The 25,824-nt window shown below is 41.8% G+C and overlaps 1 protein-coding gene across 2 annotated transcripts in view; it reads left to right on the top strand.

Annotated features, from left to right (window-relative positions):
• EGFLAM (EGF like, fibronectin type III and laminin G domains) overlaps positions 1-25,824 on the top strand; it is a 179,526-nt gene that overhangs the window by 47,699 nt on the left and 106,003 nt on the right. For both annotated transcript variants that reach the window (XM_045439805.1, XM_045439803.1), the window contains exons 2-4: positions 13,777-13,886; positions 14,985-15,068; positions 18,194-18,220. In XM_045439805.1, the coding sequence (XP_045295761.1) occupies positions 13,777-13,886; positions 14,985-15,068; positions 18,194-18,220 (221 nt within the window). The remainder of the gene's footprint in view (positions 1-13,776; positions 13,887-14,984; positions 15,069-18,193; positions 18,221-25,824) is intronic.

The following is a 25,824-nucleotide window of genomic DNA, read 5'->3' as shown; positions in this document are numbered from 1 at the left end:
TGGATTTAGAAACCAAAGAATGACGATTGCCAGGACAGCAGTGAGGGGAGATTCAGAAGCTGACTACTATTTGAGGAATGCTTTCAAGTTTACAGGGGTTTTCTCCTGTATCTCTCTTTATCTTTCCTCATTTAGATCTCTCTTTCATTTTCAAGAAACCAACCTTCAAGGGGGAAGGATGGTGGTACATTGTATGGATAAACCACAGTCTATCCATTCTCTTACTGCTGGACAGTTACGTTGTTTCCAGTAAAAATAAATGTGTAGACAAAAGGAAAGTATGCAAACCTACATGGGGATAAGACACAGAACACCAAAGGGTTGTTCCCTCTGGAAGAGAAGAAGGAAAAGGAAAGGAATAGAGAATGGAGATTTGGCTGTATTTTATTCCTCGTCCCCACATTTATTTATTTATTTATTTTAGCTTTATTGAGATATAAGTGACATATAATGTTGTGTAAGTTTAAGGTGTACAATGTGATAATTTGACATATGCAGTTGATTTACTTGTTGAGAAATGATTACCTCAGTGAGGCTAGCTGATGCATTTATTACATCGGTAAGAACTTTTCACATTTATTCTCCCAGCAGCTTTCCAGCATTGTAAACTGTCGTCACCATGCTGTACGTTAGGTCCCCAGAACTTACTTATCTTATAACTGGAAGCTTGTATACTTGGGCCACCATTACCTATTCTCCTCCCCACCCACCCCCAATCTACTCTGTGTCTAGGAGTTTGACTTTTTTTTTTAGATCCCACATACAAATGAAATAAAACAGGATTCGCTTTTCTCTATCTGACTTATTTCACTTAGCACAGTGACCTTCAGGTTCATCTGTGTTGTCACGAATGGAAAGATTTCCTTCTTTTGTATGGCTCAGTAGTACTTTGCTGATCAGTGGTGGTGGTGTGTGTGTATATATATAAAACAACATCTTTACCCATTTATCCATCAATAGACATGAGTTGTTTCCCTGCCTTGGCTATTATAAATAATGCTTGAAATGAACACAGGGGTGCAGATATCTCTTTGAGATCCTGTTTTCATTTCCTTCAGATACCCAGTCATGGTAGTTCTATTTTTAGTTCTTTGAGGAACCTCCATATAGATTTACATAGTGGCTGTGCCAATTTAAACTAATTTTTTAATGTTTGTTTATTTATTGAGAGAGAGAGAGAGATCGTGCACGCAAACAGGGGAGGAGCAGAGAGAGACAGGGAGAGAATCCCAAGTAGCTGTTAGTGCAGAGCCCGATATGGGGCGGGAGCTCATGAACTGTGAGATTGTGACCTGAGCCGAAATCAAGAGTCCAATGCTTAACTGACTGAGCCACCCAGGCACCCTGGGGCTGTGCCAATTTACATTCCCACCAACAGTGCACAAGAAAAGTCCCTTTTCCGTACATCCTCCCCAATGTGCCATATCTCCTGTGAGGTTATATGTCATCATGGTTTTGATTTGTGTTTCCCTGTTGGGTAGTGATGTTGAGCACCTTTCTACATATCTTTTGGCTATTTAATTGTGTATCTTCTTTGGAAAAATGTCTCTCTTTGGAAAATTTTAGGTTCTCTGCCCATTTTTAATTGTATTATTTTTGTGTTGTTTTGTTTTTGCTTTGTTTTTGTTTTGCTATTGAATTGTATGAGTTCCTTACATATTTTGGATATTAACCCCTTATCAAATATATAGTTTGCAAATATTTCTCCCATTAGATAAAATGTTCGTTATTTTGAGAAAGGAAAAACAAAATCTCATCAGTATGCAGGGCCATGGAAATGGGTGTATGTAAAGGCAGCATGCTCAGAGCACTTGGCTTCCCCACCAGCTCTAGTTTAGAATCTTCATCAAGGTCAGGGACCTGTCCTTCCTCTCTGAGACACTGTGAATGAGACATGGCCCTGGCCATCCTCCACCCATGTCCTGGGAGACCCCGTGGCCATGCCCTTCTAACTTCCATTGTTGTGAGACACAATTTAGAATCAGAGCTGCTCTAGAGAATCGGGGGCATAGGGAGCAAAAACTTTTGGAAAATCCTGTTCTGATAGAGCCAGCCACCAAAGTAGGGAGGAGCACGAGAGTGCCTGTTCTGTATTCTTTCCAATGCCAGGTCACCCCGATAGCACTTCTGTTGCTACCAGTTGACAATGCTGTGTGGCACTGCTCAGGACAGCGATAGCCTCCTTCCTGGGTGCCTTCGTTTCATCATGACGATTGACTTATGATACAGGAATAATATTTTATGCAGATACGTTACCTTTGGTGGTTAAGAGCTAATAGATCTGCTTCATTAATTGCCAACTATTTTTAGCCTTCCCATTAAATGGAGAGAGACAGATTGCATCTGTGAGACAACAAAGCTTGCCTTAAGGCAACTAATACAAGCTTCATGAAGCAGTTGTCTGTGGATCTCCTTTGCTACAAAGGAGCAATGGTCTTTGACTATAAAAATACTTTACAGAGTAATTTTTAAAAATCATAAAAAAATATATATACTAACATTCTACAAAGCTTACCGAATAGAAGAAAACAGAAGGAAGAAAAATCATCTTTAATCTCAGCCACCCTAACATAACAATTGCTTTTTACTCTTGCCTTCAAATTATTTTCGAGTACTTCCTAGAAGTCTAGTAATAGTATCCATGGCAATTGGGCACACTTTTTATTTAACACCACGTCATATTTTTTGCTGAAGAGTGATACAAGCTTCACTTTTGGAGCACCTGGGTGGCTTAGTCAGTTGAGCCTCTGACTCTTGATTTCGGCTCAGGTCATGATCTCATGACCTGAGTTCAGGCCCCACGTTGGGGCTTGAGTTTTGTGAGTTCAAGCCCCACGTTGGGCTCTGTGTTGGCAGTGTACAGAGCCTGCTTGGGATTCTCTCTCTCTTTCTGCCCCTCACCCACTTGCTCTGTCTCTGCCTCTCTCAAAATAAATAAACTTAAAAAAATAAAATTGAAATAAACTTTTAATTCTGAAAGAAACTTAGATTTATGGATAGTTGCAAAGATCAAAGAATTCCTGCCGTCCTTTCACCCAGTTTATCCTCGTGCTAACGTCTTCCATAACCATGGCACATTTGTCAGATCTAAACAATTAACTAGTGATAGGGGCACCTGGGTGGCTCTGTCGGTTGAGCGTCCAACTTCGGCTCAGGTCGTGATCTCGCGGTTTGTGAGTTCGAGCCCCACGTCGGGCTCTCTGCTGACAGCTCAGAGCCTGGAGCCTGCTTCGGATTCTGTGTCTCCCTCTCAATAAATAAATCAAATCAAAAATAAAAAAAAATAAAAATAAAAAATTAACTAGGGATAGTACTAACTAGTCACAGTATCATATTATCAACTGAACTACAGACTATTAGGATATCACTGGGTTTTCCACTAATGTCCTTTTCTGTTCCAGATCCAATCCAAGATACCACTTTATGTTTAGTCAAATCTCATTTTTTTTTAAAATGTTTATTTATTTCTGAGACAGAGACAGAGCATGAGTGGGGGAGGGGCAGAGAGAGAGTGGGGACACAGAATCCAAAGCAGGCTCCAGGCTTCGAGCTGTCAGCACAAAGCCAATGTGGGGCTCGAACCCACAAACCGCCAGATCATGACCTGAGCCGAAGTCGGACGCTCAACCGACTGAGCCACCCAGGCGCCCCTCAAATCTCATTTTTAATGTCTGTATTACAGTCCACCTGTGAAATACACCGCTAATGACCTACCACCCTGATTCTAAATATCTAGATTGTTTATATTTTTTCTGTATCACAAGTGATCACAGGCAGAACATTTTCATGTGCGTGGTCTTCTCTTCTTTTAAGATTCTTTCCTCATGGCAGACTGTAACCACACTTCTGAGAGCCCAGGGAAAGGAACATATTTATGGTTTTGGATATCACTGCACATTGCCAAATTGTCTTCCAAAATGCCTGTGCTCATTTACACTGTCACAAGTAATTTTTTGAGAGTAGCACTTTCATGTACTCTTGTCAATATTAGTTACTGTCACTTAAATATTTGGCTAATTTAATAGGTAAGAAGGACATCTCAATTTTTAAAAATTGTATTTATTTGATAACTAGCAAATTTGAATATTTCACCATGCACGTTTACCAGCTATACATTCTCTTTTGTGAGTTGTCTCCTCATATTTTATTTATTAGGGTCTGAATATGTCTTTTTTTAATCAATATGTATGAGTTTTAAAATAAAGATAGCCCTTGGCCTGTCATTTTGCTGCAATCGTTTATCCTTCAGTCTGTTGTTTTGATTTTCTTTTGCAATTTTTGAAGAGCATAGTGAAAGTTTTATGGTGCAGAATTCATCATTTTCTTTTGATTTATTCTCTTTACCTTTTTTAAGGTTAGAAAGGTTTCTCCTCAAAAACAAAAATCTGATTTTAAAATCCAATTCTCTTCTATAATTTGATTTCCAGCCTTTCACCATTTGATTCATCTGGAATATTTTTGGTGTTTGGTCCAAATGTCTGACCTGGCCGTGTCTTGCTCACCAGCTGCCCATGACCACACCTCCCTCATCACTGTAACGGCCATCTTTGTGTTCCCAGACACTGAATGGCCTAAACCCTCCTCCCCTGTGTTGCCCAAGGCAGAATCCTTGCAGCTTTCCTGACTCCTTTCCTTCGCCCCCACATTGACCCAACTACAACGCCTCAGTGGTTCCATTATGTGATTCTTCCTCCTGCTTTTGGGGGAAGAGTACGTACTGCTCTTTGTGCTTGGAACGCTTTCCCACCCCCACTTTGCCTCAGGTGCATCCTTGCCATTGCCTCAAAAGTGCCCCACATCTCCCCTTAGGCTTATCACACCCAGTGGTAACGTCCTACTAACTCGTTCCTGGTCCTCTATCTCTCTCATCTTTAATGTAACCTCACTGACTAACCCAGTGCTTGATACATACAGCAACTCGATACATACTTGCTATGTATGTGAAAGATTTAATGAATGAGCGAATATGCCAGTAAAATAGAAGTCGTACCTAACTGTGTCCCAGCAGGGCTCGGCCAGAATATTTTCCTACAGAATATGAAAGTAAAGGGGATAGCATATCGGAATTTATGCTTTGTATGGTACGAATATGTCATAGAACCTATAGCTTGCTCCTTCAACATCTATTCGTCCTCCTTCTAGGTGCCGTTACTGTAACGCACAGGCTGGAAAAATTAAAACGACATTTTCCAGACTCCCTTGCAGGCAGTATTCTGGATGTAAATTAGGTTCCGCCAATGGGATGCATTCTTGGGACAAATGGAAGACAGGAGTGGGGTGAAGGCCACTTTTCCTCCTGCTGTTTCTCCTGCTAAGCGAGGCCATCAAAACATGAGAACTCATCCTTCCAAAGCTCACCCCCACATCAGCGGGTGTGTGAAGGCAGCTTGTAGTCTATTGACAGGACTGAATGTGAAGGCAGAGGCTTCTTAGTTTTGGGTCACCACTATAGCTAGTCTGTCTGTCTGTCTGTCTGTCTCTCTCTCTCTCTCTCTCTCTCTCTCTCATCTATGTATTTATCTATCTATAAAATACAGTGAACGGAGGGTCCTAAATTCCATTCCACTGGCCTTGTCACCAATTTTGTAACCATGCTTGTGCTTCAAATACTCAGAATGTTTTCTGTTTCTGTGAACAATGGCAGATATACAAAAGACATGAGAACTGGTGTCCTGCTTATTGACCCAAGCAGCCCGCCTTGATCAGTTGTCGTTTTCCCCAAAGTAAATGGAGAAAGTTCTATTCCTAGAACTTAGGATGAAGGTGTGCTTACTGGTTATTCTATGGTTCGGTGAGGGTCTGATAAGTCATTTCTACTCTGTTTCCCCCCACTTGCCAGTCTCCTTTGAGATTTTGTTAGCATAAACCTCTTAACTCGGCAGGAAAGCTGGCCAGTAATGGTTAATTACACAGCTAGACCCCAAAATAAAAATACGCAGAGAAAATACAGGTGAATGATTAGGATGTTTAACCTAGTAAGAGTTCTTTTTACATCAATAAGAAAAAAATTAACAACCCAATTGAAAAAATGTACAAAACACATGAATAGATGAAGAAAAATAGCCAAAGAAGATATTAAAATATTCAATTCTTTTCTTATGAAATTAGCAAAGACTTTTAAGTAATACTCAGATCTGGTGAAGGTGTGTTACTTCTACTGGGCATCCTCATACACCTCCATAAGCTTCTAAACTGGTTAATTTTTCAGATGTTAGTTGGGTAATATTTATAAAAAGTCTTTAAAATATCCATTCTTGGGGCACCTGAGTGACTCAGTTGGTTAGGCATCCGACTTCAGCTCAGGTCATGATCTCACGGTTCGTGAGTTCGAGCCCCGTGTTGGGCTCTGTGCTGACAGCTCAGAGCCTGGAGCCTGCTTTGGATTCTCTCTCTCTCTCTCTCTCTCTCTCTCTCTCTCTCTCTTTCTTCTTCTTCTTCTTCTTCTTCTTCTTCTTCTTCTTCTTCTTCTTCTTCTTCTTCTTCTCCCCTGCTTGTGCTCTCTCTCAAAAATAAATAAACATCATAAATAAATAAATAGCTAAATCAATAATCCATTCTCTAAGATCGGTAGTTCTCAACTGGAAGCAATTTTGCTCCCAGGAGACATTTAGCAATGTCTGGAGATTATTTTTGGTTTTTCCAGCTATGTTTGGGGCATCTAGTGAGCTGAGACCAGTGATGCTACTCAACATCCTACAGTGCACAGGAGAGTTCCCACAAAACACCTCTAGCCCATAAGGTCAATGGTGTGGATATTGAAAAATTCTGTCCTAGATACAAGAATTCTGCTTTAAGAATTTGCCCAAATGAAAAAAATCAAATGTCTTTAATCCTTTGTGGAGAGCAGTAAGTCAGTCCATTAAAACTTAAAATGCATATACCCATAATTTCAAACATTTCAGTTGTATAGTGTTTCAACACTTCCGTACATGACTCAGTGCTCATCAGGACTAGTAGATTCTTCATCCCCTTCACCTATTCACTCATCCCCCCACCCACCTCCTCCCAGGCAACCAACAGTTTGTTCTTTATAGTTAAGATTCTATTTTTTGTCTCTTATTTTTCTTTGTTCATTTATTTTGTTTCTTGAATTCCACATTTGAGTGAAATCATATGGTATTTGTCTTTCTCTGACGGACTTATTTCACTTAGCATTATACTCTCTAGCTTCATGTTATGGCAGTTGGCAAGATTTCATTATTTTTATGGATGAGTAATTTTCCTGTGTGTGTGTGTGTGTGTGTCACATCTTCTTTATCCATTCATCTATCAATGGAAACTTGGTTGCTTCAATAATTTGGCTACTGTAAAAGCATAAGAGACTCTTAAAAACAGAACAAACTGAGGGTTGATGGGGGTGGGAGGGAGGGGAGGGTGGGTGATGGGTATTGAGGAGGGCACCTTTTGGGATAAGCACTGGGTGTTGTATGGAAACCAATTTGACAATAAATTTCATATATTGAAAAAATAAAAATAAAATAAATAATTTGGCTACTGTAAATAATTCTGCAATAAACATAAGGGTGTATCTTCTTCCTTGCTTCTAAACTGGTTAATTTCTTAACCAGTTGTTTCTTGTGTTTTTTATTTTAGTCCTTCCGACAGGTGTAAGGTGATATTTCATTGAGTTTGATTTGCATTTCCCTGATGATGAGTGAGGTTGAGCATTTTTTCATGTGTCGGCTATATGTATGTCTTCTTTGGAAAAATGTCTGTTCATGTCTTCTGCCCATTTTTAATTTGGATTATTTGTGTTATATAAATTCTTCATGTATTTTGTTTTTTTAAAAATTTTTTTTTTAATTTTTATTTTTTATTATGAAATTTATTGTCAAATTGGTTTCCATACAACACCCAGTGCTCATCCCAACAGGTGCCCTCCTCAATACCCATCACCCACCCACCGTGCCCTCCCACCCCCTATCAACCCTCAGTTTGTTCCCAGTTTTTAGGAGTCTCTTATGTTTTGGCTCCCTCCCTCTCTAACCATTTTTTTCCCCTTTCCCTCCCCCATGGTCTTCTGTTAAGTTTCTCAGGATCTGCATAGGAGAGAAAACATATGGAATCTGTCCTTCTGTGTATGACTTATTTCACTTAGCATAACACTCTCCAGTTCCATCCATGTTGCTACAAAAGGCCAGATTTCATTCTTTCTCATTGTTCTGCATGTATTTTGGATACTAACCCTTTATCAGATGTCATTTGCAATATCTTCTCCCAATTGCATAGGTTGCTTTTTAGTTATATTGATAGTTTCCTTTGCGGTGCAGAAGCTTTTTATTTTGATGTAGTCCCAATAGTTTATTTTTGCTTTTGTTATCCTTGCCCCAGGACACATATCTAGAAAAACGTTGCTATAGCCAATGTCAGAGAAATTACTGTCTGTGCTCTTTTCTTAGGATTTTTATGGTTTCAGTTCTCACACTTAGGTCCTTAATCCTTTTTGATTTTATTTTTGTGTGTGGTGTAAGAAAGTGGTCCACTTTCATTCTTTTGCATGGGGCTGTCCAGTTTACCAATGTCATTTGTTGAAGAGACTGTCTTTTTCCCATTGCATATTCTTGCCTCCTTTGTTGAAGACTAATTGACTATATAATCATGGGTTTATTTCTGGGCTCTCTAGTGTGTTCTATTGATCTGTTTATTTAGTTTTGTGCCAATATCGTACTGTCTTGATAACTACAGCTTCATAGCATATCTTGAAATCTGGGATTGTGATACCTCCAGTTTGTTCTTCTTTTTCAAGATTACTTTGACTATTCAGGGTCTTTGGGGGTCCATACAAAGTTTAGGATTATTTGTGCTTGTTCTGTGAAACATGCTTTGGTATTTTGATAGAGATTGTATTAAATTTGTAAGTTGCTTTGGGTAGTACAGACATTTTAACAATGTTCTTCCAATCCATGAGCATGAAATATCTTTCTATTTGTGTCATCTTCAATTTCCTTCATCAGTGTTTTATAGTTTTTAGAGTACAGGTCTTTCACCTCCTTGGTTAAGTTTATTCCTATATATTTTGTTATTTCTGGTGCAATTGTAAATGGGATTGTTTTCTTAATTTCTCTTTCTGCTATTTCATTGTTAGTGTATAGAAATGTAATAGAATTCTGTATAATGATTTTGTATCCTGTGACCTTATGAATTCAGTTATCAGTTCTAGTAGCTTTTTGGTGGAGTGTTTAGGGTTTCCTATGTATAGTATCAGGTCATCTATAAATAGTGGAAGTTTTACTTCTTTCTAACCAATTTGGATGCCTTTTCTTTTTCTTGTCTGATTGCTGTGGTTAGGACTTCCAGTACTATGTTGAATACAAGTAGTAATAGTGAACATCCTTGTCTTGTTCCTGATCTTTGGGGGAAAGCTTTCAGGTTTTCACCAGAGTATGATGTTTGCAATGAGTTTTTCATATATGGGCTTTATTATGTTGAGGTATATTACTCTAAACCCACTTTATTGAGGGTTTTTGTCATGAACAGATGTTGTACTTTGTTAAATGCTTTTTCTGTGACTATTGAATGATCACATTGTTTTTACCCTTTCTCTTTTTGATGTGATGTATTATGTTGATTGATTTGTGACTATTGAACTACCCTTGCATCTCAGGAATAAATGCCTCTTGATCGTAGTGAATGATTTTTTTAAATGTACTATTGGATTTGGTTCACTAATATTTTGTGGAAGATTTTTATGTCTATAGTTCTCTCTTTTTTGTTTTTTGGTAGTGTCTTTATCTGGTTTTGAGAACAAGGTAATGCAGACTTCGTAGAATGAATTTGGAATCTTTCTTTCCTCTCCTATTTTTTTGGAATAGTTGAGAAAAATACATTATTAACTCTTTAAATATTTGGCAAAATTCACCTGTGAAAGCTGTCTGGTCCTGGACTTTTGTTTTTGGGCATTTTTTGATTACTGATTCAATGTCAATGCTGGTAATACATCTGTTCAAATTTTGTATTTCTTCCTGATTTCGTTTTGGGAGGTTATATGTTTCTAGAAATTTATCCATTTCTTCTCGGTTGGCAATTTGTTGGCATATAATTTTTTATAATATTCTCTTATAATCCTTTGCATTTCTGTGGTGTCAGTTTCTCCTCTTTAATTAATTTGTGATTTTGTTTATTTGAGTCTTATCTATCTCTCTCTCTTTCTTTTCTCTGATGGGTCTGGCTAATGTTTTATCAGTTTTGTTGATCTTTACAAAGAACCAGCTTCTGGTTTCATTGATCCATTTTACTGGTTATTGTGTGTGTGTGTGTGTGTGTGTGTGTGTGTGTGTGTTTAGTTTTTAGTTTTTATTTCATTTATTTCTGTTCTCATCTTTATTATTTCCTTCCTTATACTGGTTTTGAGTTTTGTTTGTTCTTTTTCTAGCTCCTTTAGGTGTAAGGTTATGTTGTTTATTTGAGATTTTTCTTGCTTTTTGAGGTAGGCTTGTATTGCTTTAAGCTTCCCTCTTAGAAGTGCTTTTGCTGCATCTGAAAGATTTTGGACTATTGTGTTTTCATTCTCATTTGTCTCCATGTATTTTTTATTTCCTCTTTGATTTCTCAGTTGACCCATTCATTGTTTAGAAGCATATTATTTAACCTCCATGTATTTGTGGTCTTTCAGATTTTTTTCTTGTGATTGATTTCTTTTCTTTTCTTTTCTTTTCTTTTCTTTTCTTTTCTTTTCTTTTCTTTTCTTTTTTTCTTTTGGTTGATCTCTATTGCCATAGAGTTGTGGTGGGAAAAGATGCATGGTATGACTACAATCTTTTTGAATTTGTTGAGACTTGTTTTGTGACCTAACGTGTAATCTATTCTGGAGATGCACTTGAAAAGAATGTGCATTTCACTGTTTTAGGATAGATGTACCCATAATCTTTAATAGGTATCCATCTAGAAATATTTGGACATGTGAGCAAAAAGGTACATACACAAATGTTCTTCTCAGCATTATTTTTAACAGTGAAATTTTGTAAACAACCTAAATGTCAATCAACAGAGTAACAGTTAATGTACATGCATGCTCTGAGTAGCAGAGTATTAGGCCTTCCCACCTCCCACTGCTCTTTTCCTGGGGTCTGATTCTCCTCTAAGCAGCCTTCTGTACTATGGATGGGATTGATAGAACTATTCCTAAGACTCCCTTCATCTTTTCACAGTTGGGAAACCAGAAAAAAACCTGATCTTTCCTTTCTGACCCCTTGGTTGAGCCAAGAAGGTGTCACATTACATAAGTCTGGCCAGTTGGATGGGACTTTAGATCTTGAACCAAGGCAGAGCTAGAGAGTAGTCGAAGACCAAATCCCTGAGTGATAGCATTGGTGGCAGTGGTAGGTGTCTATGGGCAGGGAGGGGTGGCAGCTGCCTCCTGGACTTGTAGTTCTTGCCAAGTGATGGCACTGAGCCTCTATCACTTGAGCCACTATGTTATTAAATACATTGGTGGGAGGCCCCAGCAGCAGTCTAATAAATATACACATTAGATCTCTCTTAATTGCAGACAAAATATCCTAACTGTTATGCTGGAGAATTATACACAGTTGTTAAAAAGAAGGATCATCAGGACATATTAGCAAGTGGGAAATCAAATTGAAGAACATTCATGCACTCAAGCTCTCCCATTTATTGGTCTCTGTGCTCTGAACTGGACATACCCATTTCCTGCCCTCATTGAGCTTTATTTAAAATAGCAAAATACTGGAAATAAATTAAATGTCTAACAATAGTGGAATGAGAAACAGTGGAAATTGTGGCATATGCATTACAGTAGTCCCCCACCTATCTGCCATTTCAGTGTTGTTGGTTTCAGTTACCCACCATCAACCACAGTCTGGAAGCAGATGATCCTCCTTCTGACATGTCATCAAAAGGTTAATAGCAGCCTAACACTATGTCACAGTCCCCACATCATTCACCTCACTGTATCTCATCATGTAGGTATTTTATCATCTCACATCATCACAAGAAGGGTGAGTACAGCACAACAAGATCTTTTGAGAGTGAGACCTCACATAACTTATACTACAGTATACTATTATAATTGTGCTATTTTATTATTAGTTATTGCTGACCTCTTACTGTGCCTAATTATTAAAGTAAACTGTCACAAGTATATATTTATAGGAAAAAACTTAGTATATATAGGTTTTGGTACTATCTGTGGTTTTGGGCATCCACTGGGGGTCTTGGAAAGTATCCTGCACTCATAAGGGGGGAACAACTATACTTTCAGTTTATATATATGTATATATATGTATGTGTGTATATATATATATGTATATACATATATATATATACACACACATACACACATATATACACACATACTATATATACAAAGTGAAAATAAGATTTAAAATTATGACTGTATATATACTTATTATGTATAATGAACACAAAGAAAAATAAAAATTATATATACATATATAAATTTATATGTACATATATATATACACAAAAAAAATGTTATATAACCAAAGGAGGTACTGTATTCAAATGTTGACAGGACTCATTTCTATTTTTAGAGAATTTTTTAAAGTTTGTTTTTCTTTTTTAATATTTTTTTAACATTCATTAATTTTTGAGAATGAGAGAGACAGAGCACGAGTTGGGGAGGGGCAGAGAGAGAGGGAAACACAGAATCCAAAGCAGGCTTCAGGCTCTGAGCTGTCAGCACAGAGCCCAACGTGGGGCTCGAACTCACAGACCGTGTGATCATGACCTGAGCTGAAGTTGGACGCTCAACTGACTGAGCCACCCAGGAGCCCCTTAGTTTATTTCTTTATTTTGAGAGAGAGAGAGAGACAGAGCACACAAGCAGGGGAGGGGCAGAGAGAGGAGAGGGACAGAATCCCAAACAGGCTCTGCACTGCCAGCGTGGAGCCCAATGGGGGGCTCCCACTCACAAACCGCGCAATCGTGACCTGAGCTGAAACCAAGACTCAGACGCTTAACTGACTGAACCACTCAGGCACCTCAACAGGACTCATTTCTAAATGTAACTTTTTTGTATTTTCTCAATTTTGGCAATCCACATCTTATATATTTATAAATATAAAATGCGTTATTTGTAATCATAAAATCTAAGGTAAGGATACAGTAAAACATTTGAAATTTCCTAACCCTGTTTTACACTTAACCATATTTTTGAAATGTTCTGTAATAAGAATATATATAAACAGACATAGCTATATAACATACATTATATATATATATATATATATATATATATATATATATGCTACTAAATAAAATCACCATCTTCCTTTAATACATTCCAAGCTCCTAGAGTCAAGCTGGAAGTGTTTGGTCTGTGCTACCCTGACTCTCCCTTTACTGGTCCCTGGGGTATTAGAAGTTACAGAAGGGAAGCACCCGACTTTGACTCAGGTCACAATCTTGCGGTTCACAAGCTCGAGCCCCGAGTCAGGCTCTGGGCTGACAGCTCAAAGCCTGGAGCCTGCTTCAGATTGTGTCTCCCTCTGTCTCTGCCCACCCCTGCTCACACTCTTGTCTGTCTCTCTCAAAAATAAAAAAACATAAAAAAATTAAAACAAAAAAGTTACAGAAGAGACTGAGAGAAATAGCTGGGCTGATTTCCCTACCATTGCCAGTTTGGGAGGGGAATAGCAGAATTCTGGTGAAGTCAGCTGATAGAGGTGTGGCATACCAGAGAGATGTCTGCATTTCTGTCCTGTGGCATCATCTTGAAGTATGCTCTCCATCTGTAAGTACACTCAAGGTGGGATGCGTGGACCCTCTAACATAATCTCTTTTGCTTTGGGGCAGGCAAGGTTGGACCTCCTCTCGATATCATGCTGTACCCCCTGAACTGCACAGATTTCAGCATCCAGTGGAAAATGCCAAGGCATCCTGGGAGCCCCATCATTGGGTATACCGTGAGTACCTGGGCACAGGAATTTCTGTAGTGGGTGTGGTTGGGGTAACTGTGCTGTTCCCACCCTTGCTCTGTCTATATATGGTCTCCTTATATCAACCCTCCCATATTAATAACTCCCCCAGTCTCCTTACATGAAACCAGAGGAAATGTTTCCCTTTTAAGGGTGTTTATAAGTGCCTGAAAGGCAGTTAGGATCTTTGGAGTCCTCACTCTGCTCAGGGATGGGAAAATATAAACTAAGTAGAAGATGTGGTTCTTGCTGTCCAATTGCCCACAGTCAAGTTCAGAGGCTAAATAGCAGAAGCATGGGAAGTAATAGGGAGTCACTGTGGAATGTTGTCAATAAATACAAAATACTGTAAAATCTAACTTAAAGCAAAGGGATGGACAGGCAAAGTGGGGGAGGGAACAGAGAATGCGTTTCTACCTGCCAGAGGTTACAGGTTTGACTGATTTCCGTTCACTAAAATGTTTTGTTTGAACAGGATTTTTAAAAACGAGTCAACTTTTAGGAGGAGATTTCAGATAAATGTTTAGAGTTCTGAAATCTCTGGGGACATCCAGAGAGCTGGCCACACTGGGGACCACATTCCTATGGGGCTCCAAGCCCCCTGGAGCTGGGCTGCCCACTTGAGGTCAAACGGAAGCTCCCCCAATAACGCCAGGACCTGCATCTCCCTACTGCCTCCCTTTCTCACTCACACACACACACACACACACACACACACACACACACACACAGGTCCTCATCCCATCGGCTTCTTAAAGCAGAGAGATGTGTTTCTGAAGTCATGTTGTATCCAAAGTGGGAAGATGGAAGATTGCCTGAGAAAGTCGTGGTTTGGGGAAAAATAGTAGGAGCTGGGTCCAGCCCTCTCTATCCCATTTCACTAATACGTGTCTCCCTTCTGGCTTCTGAGTTTGCAAGCCCGGCCAGGTCAAGCTGATGTTTGTTGCCTCAGAACAGGTGTCTGTGAGGAGAGGCGGTGCCCCTCAGAACCCACTGCTGTTGTATGTGGAGTTAGAACCCCAGAACCTTGATCTGGTAGAGGAGTGCTGGCCCTACTCTCACCCTGGACGTCTGTGTCTTTTCCAGGTCTTCTACTCCGAGGTCGGCGTCGATAAATCCCTGCAGGAGCGGTCCCATAGTGTGCCACTCAGCCAGGACATCCCTGCCCTTGTGAGTATCTCCATCATGGCAGCTCCCACAAAGACACAGCTGCGGTTGGCATTTCAGCGATATCCAGAAGGATTTCTAATCGTGTGTGTGTGTGTGTGTGTGTGCGCGCATGCTGTATATGTAATAATAATAACCGTTTGTATAGTCCCCTGGAATTTACAAATGTCTTTCATGTACATTCCCTTGCCACACGCATCTATATCTCCAGAAAGGCAGCGGTATGAAGAAGGTTCTGGCATAAACACTTCCATCCTGGACTCAACCCATCCCATTCGTCATGTGAGAAAACAGCCACCTTACAGCTGTTTCCCCCCTTTTTGTCTTCATAAAGTTCGATTCCATTTTTTAAAAAAATCCCAGTAAAGCTTTATAAATAAATATGACACATTTGTATCTTCCCCCGCAGCCTGGAGACACAATGCAGAAGAAAATGATGTAATTTGAAATGTATATTCCAACGGTCCAAGTTGTTTATTTTTCTTGTCAAGCTCGGCAGGCACCCCGTCCTTCCACTAACCAATTGTTGGCTCTCCATCTATTTCTTTTCTCTCTGCTGTCAAGGTCTCTCTGGGTGAATTTTTCTGCCTTAGGCATGTTCTGTTTTCTTTCCTCCACTCTCTCTGCCTCCTTCCCCATTCTACTACAATTATCCTACAGGCTAGAGCCTTTTGAATTGCTCTGCAAGCAGTTAGCACCAGTGCCCAGAAGATTGCTGTAATGGGGGCCGTGGTGCTGGGGTTGTTTGTAAGTCCTACTTAGTAAAGTGTTTGCGAGGCTGGTGTGTGGAAAACCTATTTGTCGCCGGGAAGAAGTGGCCGTCACTCATTGGGCCTCTGTTACCTGCCAGGCACTATTCCTCATGCTTTATATTCATTTTTCCATTTCATATTCACAACTATCTATGACCTCATTTTACTGACAAGGACACTGAGACTCAGACAGGTGAAATAATTTCCCTGAAATCATAACATTAGTGAGTAACAGAGTCAACGGTAAACCCAGGGCAGGCTGACTTCAGAGTCCTGCTCTGGCTGTTGGCTGTTTTTTTACCAAAGCTCTTCAAAAAGAAGAGATGCACATTTGCAGCTTGCTTGTCCTTTGCACGGTAGGCTTTTAGTCTCAGACTTTTGCTTCAGCTTTCCTCATTTGCCCCAGAAGCCCTCCATCCCAACTGCTATGGTTTTATTTTAAAAGGGGAGATTGGCTTAGCCCACGTCGGAAGCCACCAGTAGAGGTTCTGTCTTACCTCGGCAGCACTGGAACTTTCAACAAGCATCTGGACCCCACCAAGGAGCCAGCAATGTCCCCAGCCACCAGCCTTCTATCTTGCAGGGGAGTGTGGCTCACTGCTCTGCCTACACCACAGTCCAGGCAGCAAGGGTACAGCGCTGGTGACAGGTGTCTGGGAGTCTGGACGGTGCCTCTGGAATCCAGACCCTGACCCATCACATGGAGCTGGACTGGACACTGGCATCTCTGGGGAGGTCACTGCAGTGCATACAAGAAGCAGAGAGCCAGGAGGGAAATAGGCACCCTGGGCTTCCAGACATCCTTCTGGCACTTACAGGTTGAGTAACTTTGGCCGGAGTCGCCTCATCTGACTAACCCTTTCCTTTCTCCCACAAAAGGGCTATAATTGTTGTGAGTTCCAAATACAATGGTGTGTGTAAACACCTTTGGTGGGTGGACGCCTGGGTGGCTCAGTCGGTTAAGTGTCTTGACTTCGGCTCAGGTCACGATCTCACCGTCTGTGAGTTCAAGCCCTGCATCAGGCTCTTTGCCGACAGCTCAGAGCCTGGAGCCTGCTTCAGATTCTGTCTCCCTCTCTCTCTGCCCCTCCCCCGCCTGCACTCTGTCTCTCTCTCTCTCTCTCTCTCTCTCTCTCTCTCTCTCTCTCAAAAATAAAAACCTTTGGTGTTTAAAAAAAAAAAAAAAAAAGCCTTTGGTGTTAAAATGTAAAGCCAGGTACGTGTTAATGATCATTCGTGATGATCATTGCCTTTATGCTAAATATGATCTGTTTGTTAATTACATCCAGGCATCAGAGTGTGCTATCAAATTATACCTTGCTGATTTCAACAAACTTTCATAGCTGCTACCGTATACCCAGCATAGGACAACACAGACCCCCTTTTCTCGGCAGCTTTCGGTCCTCTGGGAAAATCACATTCTTACTGATACACAGTTGGAGAGCAACATAAGACCAGATATGATCAACATGCTTAATAGTCAGACTGAAGTTTTGAAGAGGGAAGATTTAGTATAAAAACAAGTGGTCAAAGTAGGTGCGGAGAATTGAAGCAGGGGCAGTTTCTGGAAGGCAGACGAGAGGGAGGTGCACTGAAGTCAAAGGGAATGGTTTGAACCAAGAGGACAAGTTTGTGTGTGTGTACATGCCCGTGTGCTTGTGTGTTTAGGTAGGGAGGTGGGGGGAGGTGCAGAATATACAGAATGGGAAGAGAAATAATGCCTAGACATGCAGGCAGTGAGTCAGAAAGAGGGGAGGGGTCTGGAATAGCAGAGTGATTCTGGGTTCAGAGACTTGTATTCAGATGCTGTATTACAACAAGCTAACCTTACTGGATCTCAGTTCCCTCATGGACAAAACGGGGATCCACATAATAACTGTATTACAGGGAGTGTATCTGTGGTTCCCAAACTGTGTGCCAGGGTGTCCAGGGCTCTGCACCAACCTCTCAGGGATACTGTGGAATGTCTCAACTTTTCAAGGGAAAGAGTGACATCTGTGTGAACTACTAATGCCAAGTTGTTTGGGTGTAACTACCGAACAAGTGGAACACTTAGCCATTTCTTTGGCCTGAGAGGTGCTGTAAAAATATTACTGAGACAGCAAAGGTGCTGTGAACATGGAAAGTTTGGGAACCTCTGTACCGTATCATACCAGCCTGTAGCACAAGGATGCGGTGATTGCCAAATAAGGTCATGGGCGGAGAGCCCTCAGTACCACAGCGCTCATGGAACAAGAACCGAGTGAGCGGTCAAGGGAGTTCAGATGGGAAGATGTGTGTTTGCTGCCCTTGGCTGTCTGTAGAAGGGGCTTCATTTTAGACCTATAAGTTTTACTTTCCTTTCATGTTGTTTTGTTTCTTTTTTTTCCTCTGCAGGGACAATCCGATCGTCAGGTGATTTTTGTAAGTATGCTTTGGAAAGGTTATACCCTTGCCCCAACCCAGGATTCAGGGGGTCTCTTTTCATCAAAATGTTGATTTTCCTGCATCTCGGTCATACTGATTAAGGCCCAAGGGAGAGTGCTTAGCTCCAGTGTAAGCAGGGACCACAGAGCATACTAGATGAATGTTCGATCATTTAGAAAGAAGTCGCTTTTATTCTATGTGTTGCTTCATCTCACGTGGCAGAGTAAGGTTAAGAGGAACATTTTTAAAGGTTGAAGTAATTTAAGCTCTGTTCCAAGACTAGGTGAGCAAGACTGAAAAGGAGAGAAGGTGTTTAAACTAGTGAGCATCGCTGTGGAGGTGCTTCCCCTCACCCATCTTTTCCCTTCTCCTTTCCTCGCTGCCTCTAGTGATTCCAGACCTTCCCAGTACGTCAGGACCAGGTCACCTAAAACTGCTTGGCTTGCTGGATTTAATGCCAAACAGAAGATCAGCTTGGCCACTGATCGTATCCTCTGATAATCTGCCTACATGCAGGATTCTGATTTGGTTAGCATTTGACACTTAGAAGAACAACTTGCAGGTTCCAACCTGGAAAGATAAGTAGTAAAATAAACCAGGGCAATCTGGTCCTTTTTAGGGTTAGAAGTGGAAATGAATGCTTAAACTGGCAGGCTCCACACTTTCGGATCATGCATACGATTGGTTGAAAAATATTTGAGTGTGTGTGTGTGTATGGTTATAAATTATACACATGCTACTCTACTAATAAATTATGTACATTGTAAAGTTCCACAGGATTTAAAGGGGGAAATAAAAATAGAAAGTGCTTTTCTTCTGTCATCCCAGGACATTGTCTTATTCACCCAGGGAGATACACTATCACCCTGCTTTGGAGGCCACTGGTCTGGTTGATCCACGATAGTGATTGCACTTGGGTCTTATCCCAGGATGCAGAGAGAAGACGTAGGCAAGAATCATGAGACTTGCATGGAGTCCCAGCTCCTTCCTTCACCAGAGCAAGGGTAATCTTAGGCAAGGTTACTGAACCCCTCTGGATCTAATCTCTCTTTGACTGTAAAATGAAGGGGTGGTCTAGTAATGGTTCCCAACTGGGGGTGTCTTAGTTCTTATGGGGCAAATGGGCCTAAGTGTGGGCATTTTAGTGGACAAGCTTCAGGGATGCTGCTTTCCTGCGGTTCACAGGACAGACCCATACAAGGAAGATGTGTTCAGTCCCAAAGTCAATGCTGCCCTTTCTGTGAAACCCCGGAAGATACTTTCTAGCTTTCTGTGACCTCTAAGGGAATAGAATCCCCCAAGTTTTCCCTCCACTCTGGCCTGCATAGCTTTCATCAGGGCCATTGGAAAAAGGATGTTTGGAAGATAGCATTTTTCTATTTCCCTGGTGCTCCCATGTCATGATGCTAGATATTCTCAACTTCTACCAAGGCAACCAAGGCTGAGCCTTGACTTGTAAAGTCAACTGTGAAGCTGCACCCAAGGTTACTACCTACCAACAAGGTCATTTTAGAGCAATCGTAGTATTTTAGTGTTAAAACTTTGGCCCAGAGAGGTTAAGTGGCATCTCCAAGATTGCAAAGCTATTTGGTAGCAGAACCAGGGTCTCCTGGCTCCCGGTCCAGTGCTCTCCCACTTCGTGCTTTCTTCCAGCAATGCTCACTGGATTCCCTTATGGAATAGTAGCTACCTGTCTGGACCAGTAAATGAGAAAACATAGAGCTTCATTTCTGGAAACAAATGACCTGGGTTTCCAGCCATAGGAGAAAAGTATGGCATGGAAGGGGGTAAAGATAGAATCTGAAATCAGGGTCAGAGATTTAAGTTCAGAGCCATTCAGCATGGTTTTGTCATCGCAAAGCAAGAAGTATTCAGTTAAGAATAGTCCCATCTTTTCAGGGGCTCCTTGTACATAGCTATCCAGATTATTTTTGTACATTGGGTCAGGTATTAATTAGGATAAAAATCTAACAGTTCAAAATCCCAAGATAATAGTGATTCTAACAAGATGTGCATTCATGTTTCCTTCAGGATATAACCTGTCTGGATATAACCAGTTTTGGTGGCTTCTCTCCATCAGAGACCCAGAATCCTTCCATCTCATTGTTCTGCCAACCCCTTTGGCCCTCCTTCCCATGGTCCAAATTGGCTCACTGATAACATCCACATTCTAGCCACTAGATGAGGAAACGAGGAAAGGGTACACAGCCCTTCCTATTAAGGGATAACTCAGAAATTGCCCTCATTATTTTAACTCAAATTCTATTGGACAGACTTTAGCCACATGGCCACAGCTAGATGCAAAAGATGCTGGGAAATGTAATCCTTGAGTGGTGATGGGCCAACTGATATACAGGGGTTCTATTATAAGAAAGGAGAAAATGGATATGAGGAAACAGTCATCCCTGTCACAGACTGTGAATAGAGGAATGGCACTGGTAAAGCAGATGTGGGTAAGGCAGCTGGACATCTGAAAAACAGAATAATAGCCTGAAAATTTGATATGCTATGTTTGAGAGTTGGGCAGTTAGAAGCATATTAAATTATGGTATGTATGAGGGAAACCAGACCCATTGTTGTTCTATATGTCATTGAGCTTTCTTCTTGGGCTCAGTGAACTAACTAGCCTTGTTTTTTTCTACCAGAGATGTGAATTCTCTGATCTCATGACAACCATTGGGGGTGCTGAGAAGACAAGGGAGGTAGCTTTTGGAAGGGGTTTTGCATTTCAAGAAGGGCTAGACAAACACAAAGCAGGGTTATTTTGTAACAAAGCATCCAGCCTTGCCTCCTCACCCCCCAAAAAGGGTGTGGGAAGGGGTCAGTGAGGACTGCTAAATTCACTCTGGACTCTACTCCAAGAAGGCAATTTCCCTCACTGTCTTTCACCGTCTTGTATAGAAATAAAAGCCAAGGGAGATAAGCATTTTGACTTATTCTCAAACTTCCACAAGGCAACAAAACAAAACACTTTGTTTTTCTATTCAGAAAGTGCATATACAGCATCTTATCTAATTTGATGCAAATCATTATAAGACATTTAAGGATGGAAGTAGAAAGATTTGTGGATTTCTGTGGTATTTTCATGAAGAATCCAAGGGTTATCACTAGTCACAATATAGTGAGAGGTTTCATTTGGGACGATTTATGTCAGAGGAAGAAGTGATGGTTAAATCATTGAGTCCAGCTCCTCTTTCCATGGCCCCAGCTACTCAGTGCCCTTGACCCTCACTCCCTCCTGCCAACTAACCACCTAGTCAAAACAGGAAAGACACAGGAAAAGACTGGAAAAAGTTGGCTTCTGGGAGGGCCACCTTCTATCTATCTATCTATCTATCTATCTATCTATCTATCTATCTATCAATATACCCGGGCTAAAGGTAGGACTACTCTTCCATATATAAAAAACAGTTTAATTGTTTTTCAAGCTACATAAGCAACTTCTACAAGTCTAATGTCTTTTGGTTTTCAATGATAACTTAAAAATTTTTGGTACATAAACTTCTGTGCAGTAATCTAGTCTTCAGTGTTTATGCTAAGTATTTTTTATTGATTTACATATATTTAAGGGGCAACTGGGTGGCTCAGTCGGTTGGGCATCTGACTTCGGCTCAGGTCATGATCTCACAGTTGGTGAGTTTGAGTCCCGCATTGAGCTCTGTGCTGACAGCTTGGAGCCTGGAGCCTGCTTTGGATTCTGTATTTTCCTCTCTCTCTCTCTCTCTCTCTCTCTCTCTCTCTCTGCCCTTCCCCCACTCACTCTCTCTCTTCCTCTTTCTCTCAAAAATAAATAAACATTAAAAAAATTTAGATATATTTAATATTTTTTGTACATGTATTACCGAGTTAGAACTTGGCTTTGGAGTCAAACAAAGCGGAATTCAAATCCCCACTTTGTCACTTAATAAATTCATGTCCTTGAGCAAATCATTAACTTTTCAGAGATTCTGTTTTCTCCCTTATAAATGAAAATAAGAGTGCTATCTCCCACATATGACTGAAGGAAGATTTAAATCAGGCTATGTGTTCCTGGAACAGAGAAAACACACAATAATACATGCTAATTGTAGTTGTATTTGGTATTGGCTCATAGCTAATGTCTTTAATAATCTATAACCACACTACTCCTCTCATACATCATATAGCATATAGACTTCATGGGAGAAAAGGATCCTAAAGCAAAAGGCTGTGAGGGTATTGGCTTGAAAGTGTATTTTTTACTGTCATAGGAACAGCCTAGTCATGGCCTATGAGAGAATGAGAAGCCTTATGTCCACTTGGTACCACCAGTCCCTTAATTTCTGACTAGCCATGGACCCAGGGGACAGATCGTGGAACTAGGGTGCACAGATGCAGAGAATTAGGGCAGAAAGGGGGCTTTGGAGTGAGGTCCATATGTTCAGCCACGACCCCTTGTGTAGCTGCATGTAGGATGGCGGGGGCCAGAGTGGAAGGGAGAGGAAGATTGGAGACAGAAACCTTTAGGGAGGCTGGAGAAATGGCCCAGGTAAGGATTCAGAGGAAGTGGAAGAAGGGAGCAGATCTGAAAGGCATGTGGAGGTGGCTGGAAGGAAGTAGGTAAGAGGAAGTCACCCTTGTTGCTGGAGTTGCTAACTCCAGGGACTGGGACAGAGGTACTGGGCCGGAGGATTCAGTAGTAGAAGCTGGTTCTTGATGAGGTAATCTGCTTGTATTGGACGCCTTGATTTGATTTCTTTCATTCATTCACTTTTCCTTCATTCATTTATTCATTCATAAAAAAGCATTGCTTGAGTATTTGCTACCTGTCTGGTAAAACTATTCTAAGCTTTAGATTGCCAGAGGACTAAGGACTTGCTCCTTCCCTCAAGTGGGTGGGGAGGAGGTGACAAATAAACAGACAATTACAATCTAAGGTGAGTGGTGCTAAGATTGAGGTACACCAAGGACGCCAGGGAAGCACAGAGGAGGGGGGCCTCACCAGACTGGAGGCTGGGGGTCAGAGAAATGAGGTAATGTCTCAGCTGAACTGAGTCATGAAGAATGAGCAGGGGTGAGCCAGGCAAGAATGGAGAGAAGGGCATTTCATGTGGAGGGAGCAGCAGGTTCAAAGGCCCAGAGGCAAGGAATTGAATGGCATAAATTTGCGCCCTGCCAAGTTCTGAAGTATGCCTGGAATACAGAATGCAAGGAAGGGAAGAGGCATGAGATGATGCTGGAAGGATGAACAGGGGGACACACTAGGCTATTCTAAGGGGATTTTTAAATGGGAAGTGACATGCTCAGATTTGACGTTTAGGAACATAACTGTAGCAGGTGGAGTCTACGCTGGTGATGGAGGCAGCGTGGGTGGCAGGGAGAATTGAACCCACTGTCAAAATTATGAGGACTTGCGCTTAAGTGGCCATGAGGATAGATCGAAATAGATTCCAGTGATGTGAAAGAGTCCTGGTGCCTGTGTTGGTAACTGACTGAATGGTGGTTAGGGGGGGGGGGGGGTGAACACAAAGGGGCAAGTGTCAAGAACTTGTGGTTTGGGTAATGAGGCGAGAGAGCACAAGAGGGGAGGCAGTTTCTTATTTGGTTTTCAGTAGCAGGAGGAGGAACGATTAGTTGAGCTTTGGTTATGTCAAACTTGAGTGGCTTGGTGTTGGGTAGAGATGTCCTAGAGACAGTCACAAACCCATGTCTGGACATCAAGAGGCAGGTCAGAACTGAGAGGCAGATTTGGAAAATGTCAAGTGAAGGTGGTGCTAGAAGCTAAGGACGTAGTAGATGAGCTGCCCCAAGCAAGACTACAGAGTGAGAGGGCAAGATGGTGAGGGGTGAGTCCCTGAGAAGGACCAACACGTACGGGGCAAGCAGAGAGTGGGGAGTGGGTGGAGAATATTGAGAAGGAGCAATGAGAGAAGTAGAAGGAGACCAAGAAGGAGCCAAGAAGGCTTCCAAGGGAACCAAGACATTTAAGATGCAAGGATAAGCAACAGTATTGAAAGGTGCAAAAAGTCACGTATGGAGAGTCATTTCCATTGGATTTACTACAGAGTTATGTAGTAACTTTGGTAAGAGCATCTCAATAGGTTTATAGTGTAGAGAGGCCTGGTGAGGAGTGAATCGGAGGAGAGAAAGTGGAGGTAACCACTGCCCCTGTAGAGAGGAGGTGGGTGTATGCGTGCTGACCATTTTTAAGGTGGGAGAGATGAACACAGTAAATAGAGAAGGACCAGGGAGGTAAGAGAGGGGATGGAGTTACAGAAGGTGGACAACGGATATCATTCAGAGCACAGGGGAGGAGCCAAGCCCTGGACCAGGGGTTCCTACACCAGGCTGCCCATTAGCCTGAGCTGAGGGCTTTAAACTGACCACCAGAGCCCAGCCTTCCATGGACTCTGATGTAGGTAGTCTGGAGTGGAGTCCAGGCACTGGTAATTTTTAGCGATTCTAATGTGCGCTCAAAGTTAAGAACTACTGTAGTATGTCTTCGGTAACTATTTGTTGAATGCTTTAAAAGTTTTTTTGATCAGTGGGTGAATTCTCCTTAGCAACAGTGAAGAAGGTTTGGTCATCTGCAGAAGAGGTTACGAGGAAACACAAGGCAGGATCCCTGCTCTCAAGTCGCTGACAATCCCATAGGAGAAATAGTAGCACATGGTTTGTAGTAGAGGAAAGTACTAGATTAGTGGCACAACAGTTGGTAGGGTAAGATCAGGTCGGGTGGTCAGGAGTAATGGGGAAGATTTGGGTCTCAGAGAAGTGTTGGAGCCTAGCTACGCAGAGAAGAGCAAGGGCCCCACACGCTCAAGTCAGCAGCCGTTACCACCGTTTCTTGAGGACGGCTTCGGTACCAGCCACTTTACACACATTATCCCAAGTAGTATAGTTCTGCAGGATTGTTATATATCATCTGCATTTTATAGAGGAAGAAGCCGAGGCTCAGGGGATGTGACATCAAGGCCACGGCTAGGAATAAGTGGCAGGATCAGGATTCAAGCCCAGGACTCGTTGATTCCAAAGCCGGTGTCCTTTCCCCTACAGTGTGCTGGGACCAGTGAGACCCAGACTCCCACTTACTGCGCAGCACTGTAGTCCCAGGGACATACTGCTTTTGCCAAAGCCTAAAGTGGAGTAAGTGTGCTTCAGCTGGGGCTTTCTGGTCAGGGCCATTTGTGTAGGTGAAGTTCATATACGCCCTTCATCAATGTGGGGTCCCTGGACCTGCAGCAGCATTTGGAGACTTCTTAGAAATGCACATTTTCAGGCCCCTTCCCAGAGGTCCTGAGTCAGAAACCCTGCGGGGGTGGGGGTGGGGGCCAGACCCAACGATTTAAGCCTTCTTAGAGATTCTGATACCCTTTAAAATTTGAGAACCAGGGGCACCTGGGTGGCTCAGTCGGTTAAGCGGCCGACTTCGGCTCAGGTCACGATCTCGCGGTCCGTGAGTTTGAGCCCCGCGTCGGGCTCTGGGCTGATGGCTCAGAGCCTGGAGCCTGCTTCGGATTCTGTGTCTCCCTCTCTCTGACCCTCCCCCATTCATGCTCTGTCTCTCCCTGTCTCAAAAATAAACAAAACGTTAAAAAATTAAAATAAAATCAAATAAAATTTGAGAACCGAACTTGGAGTCC

The sequence above is a fragment of the Leopardus geoffroyi genome, chromosome A1 (genome assembly GCF_018350155.1).
Source record: "Leopardus geoffroyi isolate Oge1 chromosome A1, O.geoffroyi_Oge1_pat1.0, whole genome shotgun sequence".
In the NCBI taxonomy this organism is placed as follows: domain Eukaryota; kingdom Metazoa; phylum Chordata; class Mammalia; order Carnivora; family Felidae; genus Leopardus; species Leopardus geoffroyi.
The sequence above is the reverse complement of the archived record's forward strand: the minus strand, read 5'-3'. Positions and strand labels throughout refer to the sequence as shown.